Source organism: Musa acuminata, chromosome BXJ3-5, assembly GCF_036884655.1.
Source record: "Musa acuminata AAA Group cultivar baxijiao chromosome BXJ3-5, Cavendish_Baxijiao_AAA, whole genome shotgun sequence".
Lineage (NCBI taxonomy): Eukaryota > Viridiplantae > Streptophyta > Magnoliopsida > Zingiberales > Musaceae > Musa > Musa acuminata.
The window spans coordinates 34,085,914-34,105,000 of NC_088353.1; the positions used below are offsets into that span (position 1 = coordinate 34,085,914).

The 19,087-nt window shown below is 34.8% G+C and overlaps 1 protein-coding gene across 5 annotated transcripts in view; it reads right to left on the reverse strand.

Annotated features, from left to right (window-relative positions):
- The window catches only part of LOC103985184 (ABC transporter C family member 13), a 51,699-nt gene that overhangs the window by 11,892 nt on the left and 20,720 nt on the right, over nt 1-19,087 (reverse strand). For 4 of the 5 annotated variants that reach the window (XM_065151761.1, XM_065151760.1, XM_065151763.1 and 1 more), the window contains 18 exons: nt 18,450-18,537; nt 16,583-16,701; nt 13,845-13,942; nt 13,498-13,564; nt 11,102-11,219; nt 10,903-11,019; nt 10,381-10,818; nt 9,564-9,665; nt 9,414-9,481; nt 9,137-9,268; nt 8,912-9,059; nt 8,281-8,570; nt 8,020-8,167; nt 7,707-7,882; nt 7,516-7,627; nt 7,353-7,406; nt 3,933-4,055; nt 155-253 (listed from right to left, as the gene is read on the reverse strand). In XM_065151761.1, coding sequence (XP_065007833.1) covers nt 155-253; nt 3,933-4,055; nt 7,353-7,406; nt 7,516-7,627; nt 7,707-7,882; nt 8,020-8,167; nt 8,281-8,570; nt 8,912-9,059; nt 9,137-9,268; nt 9,414-9,481; nt 9,564-9,665; nt 10,381-10,818; nt 10,903-11,019; nt 11,102-11,219; nt 13,498-13,564; nt 13,845-13,942; nt 16,583-16,701; nt 18,450-18,537 — 2,497 coding nt within the window. The remainder of the gene's footprint in view (nt 1-154; nt 254-3,932; nt 4,056-7,352; nt 7,407-7,515; nt 7,628-7,706; nt 7,883-8,019; nt 8,168-8,280; nt 8,571-8,911; nt 9,060-9,136; nt 9,269-9,413; nt 9,482-9,563; nt 9,666-10,380; nt 10,819-10,902; nt 11,020-11,101; nt 11,220-13,497; nt 13,565-13,844; nt 13,943-16,582; nt 16,702-18,449; nt 18,538-19,087) is intronic. The other variant, XM_065151762.1, reaches the window with a different exon arrangement.

Consider the following 19,087-nt stretch of genomic DNA (forward strand, 5'->3'; position numbering starts at 1 on the left):
AAGAAAAGACAGGTCACTGATTCCAACACTTACAAAAGCTAAACACATCACACATCCAGGAGGCATAATTGTCTCAGTAAAACGTGGTGGATTAAATTAAAAAATTTACATGTTAGAACAATTAGGTGCAAATGAAAAATAAGAAGACTAGTACTTGGAGGCGCAAAGAAAGCCACAAACTTGCTGTTTGCTCAGAATACGAGGTTTGCTGATACAACCGAACATGTTCCAGGAATCTGGCCATAAATATTTCCTGCCATTTACATCATTAGCAGCAATATGTGCATCTTACGAAAAAAGAAATCTTCATAATTTTATTAGTTAAAGGTAACTGAGAAAAGTAATCAAATCTCTTTATAAAATGCTGGAGCAAGAAGTTGCCTTATTTCTTCTAGATAAAAAAATTAATAGAAAAATTAGAAATTTAATTAGAAAACTTTATTAACTGAAATTCAGAATGTACCACATGGTTATGCTCGTTAAGCATTTAAACAAGGCACATACATAGCTACATGCAAGTACAATCTTTCAAAAGATATCAAGCATTTCATGTGCCCAAGAAGACAAAAGGAGATCCAAACGTCATGTAAAATGCACTTAATGCTAATAAACCCTGTTGATGAAATTTGGTTGTACCAAAGAACAAGAGGTTGCTGCTACAATAGCTCAGTATTCTTCATAGCAAAGTCAAGGATGGGGATTGTTTGTTCCTTCCCAACCATTATCATCAATGTTCTATAAGGAACATCAAACAATTGTCTTACTTTGGAGTTCAAGAACACTCGCACTACCTTTGCCCAGTGGCAATAACCTTGGCTCCAGAAAAATTGAAAGATGTCATCGATATCAAGGATTCAAACGCTAGTCAAATCACTGCATACCAACTGATATTTACTGAAACAACCAAAAGCTGGTAGCTGATTATATAGCTTAGAACTGGTTATTATTCATTTTTTGGTGATATCGAGTGGTACAGGGTAGTACATTGGTACCACATTTGTCTTACAAGGTGTTGAAACTGATATTGACAGAGATTTTAAAACTTGATCCATATAACAAGGAATCCCTCATGGAAACCTCACCTTAATAGTACTCTTCAGGGATTTTTTAAATGGTTTTAACTCAAAGATTGAGCGTCATATAACAGATGACTAGCAATCAGTGCAATGGCTGAAAAATGAAAATAAGCACAGCAGAACAGAAAATGAAGATGAGAACTAGCGCCCTCAGAAATTGAGAAAAACCTCCAGCAATATTTATTCACGGTCTGGACAACAAGCATCATCTTTGCAGGTATCTCAAGCAATATGAACTTCTTATTTTTATCAACAATCAACACCACTACAATATATGAACTTCTTATCTGTATCAACACCGCTACAAGATGAACTTCTAATCTGTATAAACACCACTACAAGATATAAACTTCTTATTTGTATCAACAGCAGTACAGAACTACGTAAACTGATCATTCTAAAAAAAAAACTATGCAGAAGAGTATCCAATGTTATCAAGAAATCCCTCTCCAATATCATATCTTGCTTCACTTTTGTAATATCCCATTAGTCCCACATCGGAAGTGGGCAATGAGTATGATTGGCTTATATGGGTCTGATGAGTGTACTACGTTAACTCCCGCTTAAGCATTTTGATCTGTGGTTGAAGGACCAAAATGGAGTTATTGGCCAGTTAGCTCATCAGACTCGGGTCGTGACATTTGGTATTAGAACCGACCTAGCATTTGGGCAGGGTGAGAGAGCTCGAGTAGAAAAGGACTACCCGTGGATGGAGTCAGAAAACTCATCACGGCGTGGAGCCACCACTGAGTTAAACCTCACATGCACTATGCTAAGGTTCGATCTGGGTTATGTTGGGCCTTGACAAGGACGTCAAGCTAATTGAGTTGGAGATATTGTAATATCCCATTAGTCCCACATCGGAAGTGGGCAATGAGTATGATTGGCTTATATGGGTATGATGAGTGTACTACGTTAACTTCCGTTTAAGCATTTTGGTCCGTGGTTGAAGGACCAAAATAGAGTTATTGGCCAGTTAGCTCAGACTTGGGTCGTGACATTTGGTATCAGAGCCGACCTAGCATTTGGGCAGGGTGAGAGAGCTCAAGTAGGAAAGGGCTACTAGTTGGCTCATCAGACTCGGGTCGTGACAACTTTGAAGACATTTTTGCTCATGAAAAAACAATAGTCAAGCAGTTTCACACATCATAAGAGTGAAAGTGTACCCGAAGAGGAAAGATACCCACATTTGGTGGCTTAGTGTAAAATCTTTTTCTTGCGCCAAATAGGGAAAACAAGCAGAGAACGATAGAAGTTATATCTTGGTTCTCAAAAAATAAGTCAACAAGGAACAAAGGAAAGAGAAGTGGTGAATAAAATCAGAAAATATGAACAAGAGAAGAGGCAAACGAGCAGCAGCACTGAAGAAAAGAGAGCATAGTACCATGCAAATAACTGAACTTCCATACTGATATCTAATTTAGGTTCAATTAAAACCAGACAAAAATTGCATCCATTTTACATCAACTTTCTGGATTTTGTTTTTATTATAGGCAAATGTGCATCAAATTTTATAAGAATTTAACAGGTTCAGTGGTTAAAGATGGATGACTCATGTCTATGTTTGTTGTTCTTTCTTCTATTTCTAGGTTATAAGACACACATTTAGGTGTTGGTCATTCAGAAATCTTGTGTGAAGACCAAGAAGATCAAAGCAAGAATGTAAAGGTGTTTTTTGCATCCTGAAAAGTCTTCACCAAGTCAACAAATATTCCATGACAAAGAATATGGATATGAAGTATGGACATCAAGGAATACTAAAAGTCACTCCAATTACATCTGCATATTAATTTTGGGGTTAGCAAACACAAGCAGCTTTACATCAAACTAGTTAGTCTGGTGGTGCATATCCGGATCTTTTTCCAACAAGACAAGGGGCCAAACCCTCACTATGGCACTATGTGTGCCAGTTGTCCTATTCTCAGTTCGTCCTCCATCCGTGACGATCTACCACCAGCTACTAGGATCTGAAGCTTCCTATTGGAACTCAAGAAAAAAAAAAAAAAAAAACACACACACACACACAACTCACAAGGATCTTTAACAATAACAATGACTTTTAGTGTAAGATGTGAGAAATATTAAATCATATTTATGAACTAGAATGGACCTACGATAGCCCAGTTTGCATTTTCTACTATGCAAATTTAATGCTCAAAAAATTTGAAGATCCCTGCTAGCTAATGGTGCTTGTTCTGTGGAATAGACATTATTCTGATTTAAGATCCTTGGCAAATTTGAACACATGGATAACGACACCATGTAAGATACCAGTACAACTACAATTCTGCAACTTTAGAAACTGCAACTACTTGCAAGCAAAGATATGATGACGAAAACATAATGTAATACAAACACTTGCAAAGAAAAACACACTCAAAACATGCTCAAAATCAAATCTTGTTTAATGAGCCCAACACACAGCAGAACATACAACGAAGTATGATAACATCTGGTCCACCTTAATGACTAATCATGTGAATATTTATTACTTAGGAGCTTTCTTTTTTGAAGGATACCATGACAAAAACATAATGTAAGACAACTACATGCAAGCAGAATGTCAATAAAAAAAGCTCAAATCTAGTTTGATGAGCCAACACTCAGCAGAACATACAACTAATGATGATGTAATCTGGTCCACCTTAATGAATAATCATGCAAACTGTTTGGATTTTTTTGTTGGAGATCAATGAACCATTGATAGTGTTAAAGCACAAAAAAATTACCAGATAATGACAAATGTTATCACTGAAATGTCTGCCCAGAAGTTACCAGAGAATGACAAATGTTATAACCAAGATGGAAACCATGATAGTGGTGGCTGCTAATGTAAAGCTAATTTGCCATATTTACCTCTTTCTTAAATGCCCTTATAGTACATGAGCCATCCAATGTTTCTGTGAAAGATGAATATATAGGTGAGCGTGAAACACTGTCTAGTCTCCGTAGCTCACGTGAAGTGCACCTGTAATAGAACTACAATATATGTCAGTTTTATGTATCATGCACAACATTTAATACATGTACCAAAATTTGTAATTATAGTGAACTGGGTTTACATCAGCCTGAATTTGATTTTAAGTTGGATGAAACCATGACTGTCATTGCATTACTGTGACATAGCAATGGCAATGCATGATGTGTAAGTATGCATAAATTCATTTATGAGCCATTTTATATGAAGCAAGGCGTTAAATACCAATTGGACTAGCTTTGCTGATGTTTACTTATCCAAGCAAGTACCAATACTGAAAGTTATAGCACAACACCAGTACATATACAGTTCACTTTTATTTTTTATTATTTAATTCAATAATACCAGCAATGAAGATCAGTATATCACAGGTACACTGGTATGTATTTATAACTTTGATACCAGGAGGTCAAAAGGGTAAAAAAAAAACTAGGAGATAATGGACTTTGAGTTCTTCTAAGATGTTAATCAGTGAAATGGAGGCTAATAGCAATTTACATCCCTCCTGAAAATAGGGGATCTAGCCGTGTCTTCAGGTTGCTATAGGTAAGAAATTCCTTCCAATGATGCATTAATAATCAGGATTTTAAGCATTGTAGGCATTCCTCATGTTAAATGGCAGCTGATACATAGCTGCTAGTACAGCACAACAAACCAGCATGCCAACAAAGAGGTTCCAGCAGAAATAAATAAATAAACAACCAAACAAACAACAAAAATAAATGAATAAATAGAAGGACAACAAAATTGTAGGATAGTAACATACTAACATCTACTGTTGTATTTCAATCTAGTTAATACTCCACTTCAATGTCATCTTTTAGAATAATCTATCATCCAGGATAGTTTTATTTCCACACTACTTGTTTTTTTACCTTTCAATACAATTCAAGGCATAAAATCTCGACCCAGTGTCGATACTGATAAGCAATCAGACCCAAAAAATTATGCTATGGAGTATTGAGTGATGTATAGGCACTCGGTATGGGTCAGTACCACTCAGACTAGAGAGAAAGAGGGAGAGGAAGAGATGGAGAAGAGGACCAGATGAAGAGGAGGTGAACACGGAGAAGGTGGAGGAGAAGGAGATGGAGGAAGTGATCCAAAAGGTGGCAGCGACATTGCGACGGTGGAGGTGGAAATGATGATGCAACAAGGAGGAAGAGATGGAGCGGAGAGAAAGAGTGCACATGAGAGATAAAGATAGATAGATAGATAGATAGATAGATAGATAGAGAGAGAGAGAGAGAGAGAGAAGAACAAAAGAAAAAAAAAATGACAAAAGCTATCAAAAGTATAAAAAATTTGATAAGGTACTAGGCATTAGGCTTACTTCCTAGCGCATTTGGTTTCAACTGCAAAAATTGGGTGGGATGCCCGGTACATGGTAATACTAATTTGTACTGGTGGTCCATATACCAGTTCACAGTTGGACTGGTAAAAACTAATTTATACTGACCAAGATGCTTGATTTTTGATAGCTTGATCCAATATATGAAGTCCATATTTTATGTGTAATTAACTACTAACTTCTCCGTTCACCATCAACCAAGACAGAAGGATGGATTCTCAAAACAAATTGCTTTAGTAAGGGTTTAAGTATTTAACTTCCAAAGATGTCACATGTACTGGTATGTATTTATAGCAAAGATAAACACATGTAATGCATGGTTCAAACTTCAAAGTTCAAACACATGTTGCAAACCATACCAGCATAAGGCGACTAGGCATGTACATTCAACAATAAATAATATAGCATACCACATGTCAGATATATGTTAAGCCAAGGCCGACTGGCAAGGAAGAATGTGAAATGTCAAAAAAGTATACATAAGAAGTATATGAAACTTTCAAGTATTATTATGCACAAGGATTACCATGCCCATTGACACACCGTGCTGACAGTGCCGCTAGAGGTGCTGGCATATAGCTGGGTCTAAATTGGCACAGGGCCGAGCAATGCAACATGAAATAGGACCGTGCTAGAAAGACACTAACTTGCCTCCTCGCCATGAGATGAGAATCCTTGGTTCTTTGTATTGCGATTAGTGAGTTAAGTGTACCCATGTTTTTGTTTTGATTCAACTTGGTCATTGTCTAAAAGCCTAATAGACCACAATTTTCTAGTATCTAGATATGAGAACCAAAATCAAGCAAATGTACAAGGAAAAAAAAATTTTCTAGTTCTAGGTGCGTCGATTTACCTAGAGCAAAAATACTGGGTCTGGTTATGACAATCACTGTTTCCTATTCCCTTGCAAGGACACCTGAAACAGAATCAGACAACTCCATTTGCTAGATGTTGTGCTCCACCTAGCTCAAAGCATACTTAGTTCATCGGGGATGTTATCATCCCAAGAATTTCTGATTCATAACCCTGTCATTCACATATTTTAGCATGGTTTAAGATTTGAGGCACTGCTTTGATGGTCATATCATGTCTCTATGTATCACTTTTATCATTTAAGTGATGGTTCCAGATCTTTAATTCATACCCTTTCATTCTAATATTTAGTTAATTGTTGCATTTGCAGTGCCATTTTGGCCTAAGATACCAAAGCTCATTGTATGAATTAAGATATACTTCATCTTATGACTTTAATTTAACAAATATAGACTTACATCAATTATCTGGGGCCATTGATGTGTTTAGAACCATTGATGTGCATCACATAGCAACTTGAAAAATAATTTTGAAAAATATAGGTCAGGTTGTGGTGTAGTTGCTTTTCCATCATTCCTCAAATTCCAATAATAAATTCATTCTAGTGTCAAGTTCTTAGTGTGTACTTCTCTGCAATAAATTGTTCGGCACAGTTCTGGTAAATTGTCCTCCTTGTGTTCTCATCATTAGTAGCAAAAGCCATATCAGTGGTAGGACCTAATAGATTAACTTTAAACTCTAATACTGGCTATTCATGTTTCAAATCCTAAAAAGAGTATCAAATCATAGAACTCATATATGTCAAGAATATAGAATTCCTACTCATTTACGGACAAACAACAGCAAAATTATTCATTTACAAAAATATTAATGATAAATACATTTAAGTTATTAAAACATTACAAAGGAAATATTTTTTTGCAGTGATGCTTTAATGAGTACAGTATGGTTATTACTTTAAGAGAAACATATAGATGGACCATCATCACATATAACAATGATAAGAGTCAAAAATAAGAAAATGAAGCTGATAGATCCTAAATTCCTTGGCCTGTATGTAGTTTCATTGTAACCTAGAAAGCATAAAGTTTAATAGGGTAAGATAACTAAATCAAAGAGTATGAAGGATGAGTACCTGCAGTTTTCTATATATATAACTCAGAGGAACTAACAGAAGCAAAAAAATGATCTGCATTGGCATTCATAGATCACTAGCAAGGTCAGTACTGTGGCTGTATAGAACTATAAATATTATTACGGACTAAAAGATGCATATATAGAACCAACTTGTCATCTACCTGTGAATATGATAAAACTACTGCGATACCCAGCAAGCTAAAGAAATTGGCTAGGAGAATATTGAGAATAAATGGAAGAGAATCGTCAATAGCATACAAATCTGATGATAATCTGCATTCGATGGAATCTTTATTAGTATTCTATATACCAAGAAACTTCATAAAAGAAAATTGGTGTTCTTATTCCAGACCTATTAAGAATCCTTCCACTGGGGTTTTGGTCAAAGAAATATACAGGTGCATTAACCAGCTTACTTAGAAGCTCAGCATGCACCTCGACTGCAGCACGTAGACCACCATATGAGAATGAGAATGCCCTTGCTAAGGTGAAAAGAGAATTCATAAAACCAAAGATGGAGAGAACAAGCTACAAAACAGAAAGAATATCATTATAGTAACTTAATAATATGAAATAATTGTCATTTTACATTTCACAAATACATGTTTGAATAATAGTCAGTTTCTAATAATACTTCCAGATAATGGAAGTATGTCGAAGCATACCAAATAAAATCTTGTGTGCTCAGTTCCAGCAGTGGCATCAACCCAATGAGATAACCATAGGTCATTACCATTTCGGGATGCTTGCATAAAAGATGCTGAGATACATATAAGAATAACAACAGGCCAGCTGGCAAACTTGGCATAACTTCTGTAAAGTAGAAGTGATGCTCATGAAGAATAATTCAGATTAGTAACTAAAAGTTTGTCATGCTAGATGCTAAATGGCACAATATTATAAACTAAGAGGAACCCATCACTTACTTATAAACAGCAAGTTCGACTCTGCCTTCTTTCCTCGACTCTTCCATATCAGCACTTTTGTTTGCATCCACTGAAGCAGCTATAAGTTCGTTGTCTACCGAAGGCATAAACATAATTTCATCAGAAGCACTTCCCTTTCTTTCTTTCAGTAACAATTGTAATGATGAGAAGTCTGAATCTTTGGGTAGAGAAATTTTTGAATGTGGAGATTCTATAAAACTGGATAAATTCCCAACCCACTTTATATGTCCTTTGTCCATGATCAGTATCATATCTGCAGCAGAAATTGCCTGCACAAGGAAGAAAACATCATATTATCCACTATTTTTGTCTTAAGAAAAAAAGTAATGAGAAATCATTTGAGGAGTCTTGCTAAGTTGCTAATTGACTGAAGCAAATCAAATGTGTAGAAGAAGAACAAGTTGAACATTTCCAAGAACATGCTTGCTGCGATTTATGCTGATACACCATTTGACCTAATCACCTAAAGATAACCGTGGGTTCATGTTTGCTGTATAAATTTCCAAGAAATTCAAGTTATTAAACCAGCATTAATTATTAACTTATTCAACTTCCAATAAGGTAAATGGTGTAGCATCTGTATAAATAAACATAGTCCCATTTATTAAACCTGAGGATTATGAGTGCATAGAATCCGTGTCTTTCGGTTCATTAGAGGGCCTAATATAGTTCTATGCAGAATCCAGGATGCGACTTGAGAATCAACTGCACTAAGTATGTCATCAAGCAAGTAAACATCGGAGTCACTGTAGACAGCCCTGAAATATTTCTCAGTTGTTAGGCACATAGACAAAATTCAGAAAATCAAATCAATCTTCCCACAATCAAAGCAGACCTTGCTAAGGCAAGACGGCTTCTCTGTCCACCAGATAAGTTGACTCCTTTTTCTCCAATATATGCAAGATCACCCCCAGTCATCAGTGAAATATCAACATCAAGTGCACATGCCTGTAATACTTCTCTGTATCTGATTTTATTATAAAGTTAAGCACCATGTTAGGCAATGGAAGAAGGTATTTGATATAAATTACATCAAATGCTTAAAAAACTTTAACAATTTGCAGTTTTACACAACATTTACAATTTTCTTTTAGAAAAAGAAGAAGAATCACCTTATAGTGTCAAAATTATCTCCAAGCAAAATGTTATCGCGCACTGAACCTGAAAGGATCCATGGAACCTGCACCTCAATGAAAAACAGCCATGAGAATGTAAAAATTGTGAAGTTAATATTTCTTCTTTTTCTGGAAATGCAGAGGAACCTGTGGCACATATGCTATTGACCCATGGGAAAGAATGAACCCCTGAATGAGTCTCATTTCACCCAAAACAGAACATAACAAAGATGACTTGCCTGAACCAACCTGAGAACATTCAGCCCAAATACAAGTTAAAAGTCATGTAGATACAATATGGAAATTAACCAATCAATAGAAAAATAATTTGAACTTGCACTAAGTCATTGTTTAGAAAAGAATCAATTATATAGTTCACAAAACCATATACAAGTATTTTCTCATATGGATATTTAAAGAGGTACAACTGATTGATGTGCAATACTAGCAGTGCCAAATGTTAGACTTTTATGGGTAAGAATTTCTCTATTAGTATGCCATATGGAGAGCTATAGAACATATCTGAAACTTCTATAACTGAAGAAAAGGTTTACAATACCAGTTGTAGAAATATGGTTCGATGGGGACTAATAAAAAGTTCTGCAAGAGGACCAAGAATTACCGAGTGGTAAGTCTCTGGTCTGAGTTTACTGCATAGTATAACCTTACCAGGTGGCAGGTATGAGGCCCCTCCCAATCAAATAAAAATCAACAGGCAAATACCCTTAGCTGAATTTTCAGCCCATATTCTCTCTCCAAATTTTCATGGCATATTTTGCTGCCACTGACTGCACTTACATGCACCAACAGAGAGCATAACAATGGCACATACAATAGGTCTCCGCAGCAACTAAACATGTCATAATGATTTAGAACCAGAATTTACTTAAGTGCAATGCAAATTCAATTAACACTAAGGTTGAAAAGAAGAACCATATTTGAGGATCCAAAGTTTATCAGTCACCTCGCCAATTACAGCAACAAAGAGGCCATTTGGAATTTCCACCGAAATGTTATTCAGAACAGTGCTCTTTTCCACTTTTGAGCTGCTAGACCACACAGAAGATGCATCTTTAAAGAGAATAGCTGCGTGCTCTTTACTACATGTCAGATTCCTTAAAAAACAAGGCAGAGGATCATGTCCTTGTAGTTCCCAGATAGATGCCCTTTTAATTTCAGAACTTTTCTCAGGGCAGGACAAAAATCTGCTCAGTCGCCTAGTAGAAATTATAGCCTGTAACAGATTTTGCATTAATGCAACATTAAAATGAGGAAAATTCATACAAACAAGAAAAATAAAAGATAAAATCATGTGACTTACATCTATCAATCCATTAATCACCCAGGGAAACGAATTTAAAGGAGAAATCAATGTATTGAAAAGTGCAACACAGGTAAAAACCTGAAAGATATGTAAATGATGATTTATTAAGGAATTAAATGTGATAAACAATTTGATATAACAAACAATGATTCATAATCTTACTGTAGCAGCATCTAATGGATGCCCCATTAATACGAAGACCCCAAAAGTAAACAAGGAGAACAGTGTTGGGGTTGTTGCCCAGAAAAACACACACCATGCATCCAAGTATTTCCGAGTCTAAATACATCTGAGAATGTTAGAAATATAATTTGACATAGTTTATATAAGTTTGTGGGACGTAAAGTATTATGTTTCATACTGAGAGGTGTTTCACTTCCATTTTTCTTCTTTCCATCAAACGTTGGGTAAATAATAGCTCCCAGCTATACATTTTCAATGTCCGGATGTATGTTAAAAGTTCTCCAGCACTTCTGATTCTGTTCAAAATAAACATGTTATGACATACTGCATTCTTTTAAGAAAAAGAACTAATAAAATAAAGATAATTTGTCAGCAGGTTAAGTGAATAGAAAATCATGTAAAGCTCCATTTTTTTCATGTCATTCAGATAGCATGTCAACAATGGTCTTGATCACATTAGCCAACATTGATAATGAATATAGAAATATCAAAAAACATTATGCTTACTCTGCTTCTTCTTCTTTGTTTTCGGTTAAATAATAGGATTAAAGCTATTATAACCAAGTCACAAATACATCAACCCAAAAAAGTCCCTTCTGTTTGGTTAGTAACCCAACCAATCACCTCTTATGCGAGTTAACAAGAAAGATGGCACTGTTATTTAAGCCATCCTCATGATCCATAATTTTTTCCTGGTTATCTGTTGTTAAACCAATTTGACTTGATTGAAGCACCCATACTAGATGCTACTTTGTTAGTTGATTCTCTAACCCATCACTTAACCCTCTGAACTAAACAGAAGTCTATCTAAATGATCAGCTGAACAACCTTCCATAATTAGTTTTAAGTTCCTAATTAAGTTAAGCACTCATTGGAGAGATGCACATGTTGAAAAAGGCTGGACAAGGAAGAAAGTACTGACATAATGCATCAAGACTAGCCAATGGATCAGAATGGCATGTCAGTATAGAGCAACATATGCAACAACTGGAGAGATAGAGAGAGAGTGAGTGAGTGAAGGGAGCAATATATCCTCCTCTGCTTCCTCATCTTCCTCCTCTCTTCCACATCCCACACCCCCTTACCACATCGTCACTGCTTTCTCCTTCCCTCCACATCAGTGCCTCCTCCTCATCTGAGTCATTGCTCCTATCAGTGTCGCCTCTTCCTCCTCACCTCCTCCTTTACCTTTCCCACCATCTCCTCTGCTTCCACATCCTCCCTCTCCCCCACCTCCGAATCTTACTCTTCTTCCTTTGCCTCCACCACCTCCATGTCCTCCTCCACCACAGCCACCACGTCTTCCTCGTCTTTACTCATTCTTTCTCTTTGATTAAGGTGGAACCAACACATTGACCAATGCTACTGACATTTATGATCCTTGACTTCAACTTTACATAAAAATCAATAGTACAGGTCCAACAATTTTTGTTCCACTTCCACCTTTATGCTTTGTCAAGACTATTTTATAAACTTTGTTTATTTCCCATCCCTATCTCTAACCATCCCTCTGCCAATGGTAGAACCTCCCCTTATGCTTCCTCCTCTTCCCTCTTAGTATTTCCCTCCTATGGCAAACATTGGCCTCCTTCCCCTAAGACTACCAAATTTGATGAAATCAGCAAAAGTCGGTTGATTTTAGCCAAGTTTAGTGGAGTTTAGTCCCATAGAGTCAGTTTTAGCTAAAAGAATGAGAAATCAGTGATATCAGATCAGACTTGGTCAATACCAATCTCGATCAGATTAACCACTTTGGTGAACCACATTCAACAAGATGAGGGATTGTCACGAATCAAAATAGGACAATTAAAATGGATGAGTGCTCATGATGTTTTGCGATTATCAAGTTAGCAAATGTTACTAGAAAATACTTATGGGCTTGGGGCAATTAAGAAATGGTGTTGAGAGTCTTGAGACAATGTCATCAAGAGAGATAAATAAGCTATGATGCACATACAAAAAAAGGGATAATAAAGGATAAAGCTGTTATCTGTCATTATGGTACGTCGAAACTAGAAAATAAAAAATGTATAGCTGAGATGCTGGTAAAGGTAGAGTAAAAGCTCCTGGATTTTCTATGATATTGTCTTCAACAAAGCCCAAGAGTGGGTAAATACTTACAAATTTGAGTAGTTAAGAACAAATCTTACTAAATTATAGTTTATTTAGGTCATTTGTTATGAGAAAATATTCTAAAGAATCAAATTAATTTCAATGATACTAATAAACAAACATTAGTTTTTTCAAACATAATCAAATATCAATTGTCGTATGCTAGTGTGTGCATCATAGACAGTTTAATATGACTGGATGCCAATTATAAAACTTTAACCCATCTCATGGGTAAATACACATTCAGAGTAAACCTTCAGGGTTGTAATGGACAAATACATACCAACTTTATTGCCTTTTGCTTAGCATGCCTTAGGATAATCCTATAGCATGGCACAGGAAGCAAAATAAGGCACGGTTTTGTGTGTGAGAAAGAAGGTTGAAAATGTCCAGCAGGTAGTCCTCAATTCTTGATTCAAATAATTTTTACAATTTTAGAGAAAAAAAAGCTACTGAACCTACCTCTCATCCTTTTGTTTCATCATTTTCTCTGTCGCACTTGCAATCAATGTAGAGATCCATTTATTCACTGCCCACAAAGTCATCACATTAAAAAGAAAATCCTTAAAAATGTAGTGCTCATCAACCATATGAAACAAGGACTTCAAGATTTTAGATATCTATATGCAACGCAGCAACAGAATACTTCGAGTCATTGGTTACTAACATGGAAGAACAAGATCAAACAAAGACACAACATAATTCTCAGAGATGGTTGAATGACACAAGAAAATCTACAGTCCGCTCAAAAAGACAACACAATACTGCTGATTCCTGCAATATCAGTAATCATCATACAGCAGATATACCTGGTATAAGCAACACAGTTATCGTGAGTCCTGATATGAACGCAAAACTGACCTGCGTATACAAAAGAAATAGAGCCACGCCTATCTGTAAAGGCAAGCTGGAAATATAGAAGAATTAGAACTACACATGTAAAGTACAACAAAAGTGAGGAAAAAACAGATAAGTTGCCTGTTAATTAACTCGCATTTAACGGTAACAAAGAAGAATTAGCATTTGGTCATACACAATCATATTATAGAGAATTACCTATTAGCATTAAGTGCTACCATAACATACAGTACTAAAGTCATACGGTACATTGAACAATAACAACAACAAATTCATAAACTCCAATTATTTGGGGTTGGCTATATGAATCTTTTGCCACCATGAAGTCATGTGATACACTCACATTTCAAAAAAACAATTTATATAGGAACAAGAAAAAAGACAATTTATATGCATCAGCTATGTCTATATATCTGTAAGTGTAGAAAGGGGTTTGAAGAAAATAAATTCATATTTCTAAAAACTTGCCAGAAAAGTAGCAGTAAGAACGTCAAACTGGATCTACAGATAATGTAGGATCCATAAAATCAAATATTTTTTGGGTACAGGTTACATGTACCAGTCCAACAGAGTTTTATGGACTGCATACACAGTGGTGAGCAGTATACCACAAAATGCAGTTGACCATGGTGTACAAACTGGCAAACCACAATTTTGAGCTACTTAGTGACAAAAGCAATCCAGCCTGTTTCGGTGAAGTAAAAATAAGATCTGCATTCTGGTATAGCTGTGTCTTTTATCTTGTACTCTAGTGGTGTAGATGATCCAGTTGGTTTAACATTATCTCGATAAAAGGCCCAACAGGGTGGGTGCTGAAAACAAAGGACCAAGAGGAAGAACAGAAGATGAAGACTAAGAGTCGGAGGATCAAAAAATACTTATTGATGATAAAGAGATTAAGGAAAGATAGAGAAATTAGTTCTATAAGTTACCTAATGAACATTCTACAAACAACTTAGCAATCATAGATTTATACAATTAGTAATCATAGATTTATTTGTATAAATTAGAACAAGCAAGGAAAAAAAGCTTTAAAAAAGATAAAAATAGGTAAAAGTGTGAGACCTGATGGTATTTCTATTGAGCTATGGAAGAATTAGAAGGTCAAGAAATAGTTTGGTTGACTTATTTATTACCAACAGTTTGAGATTCAGAAGGATCTATACCAATTTAAAAAGAACAATGGAGATATTCAAAATTATTCTAATCATGGAGAAATTAAGGTTATGAGACACACCATGGAACTTTGAAAAAGAATGATTTGAAGATCAAGTAAGATGTAAAATAAATATTTTCTATTTGGTTTTATGTTTGAAATATTAACAATATTTTTTTTTAATAAGATAATTAATGAAAAAGTATAAAGAGAACAATAACATGGTTTTTGTTTATTTTTTTAAAAAAAAGCCTATGATTGAGTCTCTAATATTTATTACACTAAAACACCTTACTATGCTATTTCCTCATCATGTGGGTTACAATTTGCATATTTTTAGTATAGAATTGATTTTTTTGTAAATATTAACTGCTCAATTTAAATGAGTTCTATACTTAGAGCTAGGCACTGGTCTCAAAGAAATCACCCAAGGAGACGTGCCAATCAAAGGAAGGAAAACCCCATTTCAGATACTATTTGATACTTTGAATGGAGCAACTTCTTTAGCACTGCTAACTCACACTAACTAAAATGGTAATCTTGAGAAGATGGCCACTAGTGACAAAAAAAACTATAACTAAAGTTTTTGTAAGCGTCAAAATATGATTTATGTCACTTAATTCAATGACTTTTCATTTGAAAAAACTCATTAGATGATGTATGACTGATTGCATGCAATGGTAAAAACCAACTGAATAACAAATTTTGCACTTTAAGATTATTATTATTTCTTAAACTTCTCTAAATTTCCAAAACTCTACTGAATAAGATGGTATCATAATAATCTTCACAAATATAAGTTTAAACATGGATAGAATTGTAGGTGATATATATGTATGTATATATATGTATATGTATGTATATATATGTATATATATATATATATATATATATATATATATGTGTGTGTGTGTGTGTGTGTGTATATATATATGTGTATATATATGTATATATATATATATATATATATATATATATATATATATATAATATATATATATATATATACATACATATATATACAATATACATATATATACAATATACATACATATATATATATGTATATATTCATATACATATATATATATACATGTATATATACATATGTATATACATACATATATATATACATATATATATATATATGTATGCATGTATGTATATACATATTTATATGTATATACTACATACATACATATATATATATATATATGTATATAAAGCATCATAGTAACGTTTGATAACAGCTTGGCTGAACAAATTAACAAGGATCATTACTACCACAAAATATAAGGATGACCTACTTGCCATAATCTAAATATGAATAACATAATGTTGCTTGCATTATGCAGTAATTTGTGTTACGCCTATATGATGACTTTTGTTATTGGCAGAAGCAATTATTTGAAGGTTGATACTTGGTAATGCTGCAGTAGTCGGACAATGTTACCTCTGCTAATACAAAATATATACAGTTTTTACATTTGACAGAGAGAAAACAATTGTGTAGTTTAATTCAAAATGTTGTACCTCCATGCATCATGAATGCTGTTACTTAAGTTAACTGTCCGATCTGCATCTACAGACATGAAAGTTTGAACTTCACCTTCAGAAAATGTTGAACATTCAGCCAGACTAATATGTAGGCACTGGTACAAACAAAACCAAAACTCATCATATTGTATAAATTAGAAAAAGCACAGCTACTCCCAAGAAGACCTGGACCAATTTTCTTGACAGCAAATCTGAAAATTCTGATTGCAGAAAGGAAAAAAAAAAAGAAGATGAAAGTAACCACTTATGCCACTTATAGTTATAAATGCTCAACATTAACTGAATGTAACTATTTATCCCACTTTTACAGGGAAAAGAAACGAGTCCTGCATCCCATATATCAGCTAAATATTTGATGAATAAGAATATAATTCATTCAAAAAAACCAGCTTAAAACTTCAAAGTTAGGTATCATAAGAGTATACTTTCAATCATAATGCAAAGCCACAAAGTACTAAGATTGGTTTCATTGCTTTCTCATTTTCCAATATGTCAAAACTTGTTAAGATATTAGGTATGAACTTTGTTGTATAATAAAAGAATGGATGAAAATGTCAAAATGGTATGGAGTGACTAAGGTACAAAACATGCTTTGTCCAGTTGATGATACTTGCTATAGTAGGGAACAATCTGGAAAGGCCAGAGTATGCCACAAACAATAGCTAAACTGTCCATGCAAGTGTTCACCTTCTATCTAGAATGAGTTATAAACACAGTACATGGTGCTGCAACTTGCACACTGGACCATACTGATCCATAGAATCCTGAGCTGATTTATGCTGGTCCAACAGACTGTGCACAGACATGCCATTAGGTATCGCTCTAGTTATCTTGTTAATATGCTAAGGGTCGTACCACATCAGCCCGTGATCAGAACATGATAAACACAGGCTATCCCTTTCAGTATATCATTCATAGTAAGGTAAGACATGCATTTGCTTACTGATATAAAAGTGATTATAGCTTCTTAGGAAACAGGCGGACTGGAGCTGCTTAGAGAATAATTATTGAATTAGTTTAAGATTTACATAAACAAGGATATAAGCCAGATAATAACAGATACATCATAGAGTATCTCCAGGGTAACTTATCAAAAAAATATGATATATGATGTAGAAAACAGCAGAAAGTTATACTGCATATGACAACCTAAAAAAAGAACAGTAGAAATACTTGTTTCCTTGAAAAATCCAAACAGACAACATAGACGACTAGCACAGCTACTGTGCAAGGATGGTAGGCACGAATCAAGAAATAGTTTAATTTTCTATGCTTTTGAGCAAGGTTCGCAATACCGTACCATACCGGTATTTCGATCTGGGCTCGGTACCGGTATGGTACGGTATACCGAACGGTACACCCAGGTGTACCGAGTACTGTAGCACTGCTACAGTGCTACAATACACTCGGACCGGTAACAGTCGGTCCGCGTACCGACAACCTGTCGGACCGGTACATACCGCCTGTACCGGGCAGTACGGCTCGGTACGGCAGACCCTGCTTTTGAGAAAAGAAAAAACATAATATTCTAACAGGGTAGGTTCATCTTGACATGATGCTTTGGCTACCCTGATTATCTTTTTTTAACAATGTGATTTTCTTGCTCTCTCTTTGCATATATACTGTGAAGAAGTATATTGAAATTACTAAAATAAGTTTATGCATATACTCACAAGGGTAGGTAAGGGTAGTACACCTATTAACAGTGTTTGGCTTACACCCTCAAGAAATGAAAATGTTTGCTTATGGAAATACAAAAACATGTTCTATCTGCAACATGTTACAGTGAGAAGAAATGGCAAATAGTCAATGTTTCGGCCATGTCAATAGAAGCATGCTTTACCTTGTGGTAAATCAATGTCATTATACTTGATCTCATCATCAACTTTAATTTCATTAGACGAAAAGAGTATTGTGTATCAAGAAAGGACCTGCACCAAAGGATAGTTATCACTGAACAGGACAGAAAAAAAAGATAGTTAATAAGAGTCGGAAAACCTAATATGATTTTGCAAATTGGAAAACCCTATTAATAGATGAAGTTAGCAAATACATAGTGGAATCCATTTGTCAAATTTGGGGAAGAAAGGAGAGAGTTGATGGCATCTCACCAATTTAACACACTTTTGGCTTAATGGTTTCAAGATAATGTTTAAATTGTATCAGAAGAGTTGGTCCTTTGCCTCAAGAAATAGAAAGAAGACAAAGAAAACATGTAATATGTCTTTCTACCAGTTTATGAAGTTGAAGATGTGCTCATTATCCAAATATTTGTCTTTTAGGAAAAACTTCAGATTTCGTATGAAGATAAAAATTTGACTATAATAGAAGTTTTAAACTCAGTAAAAGCATAAATAGATTAAATTAAGTACAAAACACTTACTAGTGGAAAAAAAAGGTCACCTATATATAGCCCAATCTGGAACAAGGAAGTGATTTACCAAGTCATAATCATGTTAGAGTAGTGCCACCTTAAAAAAG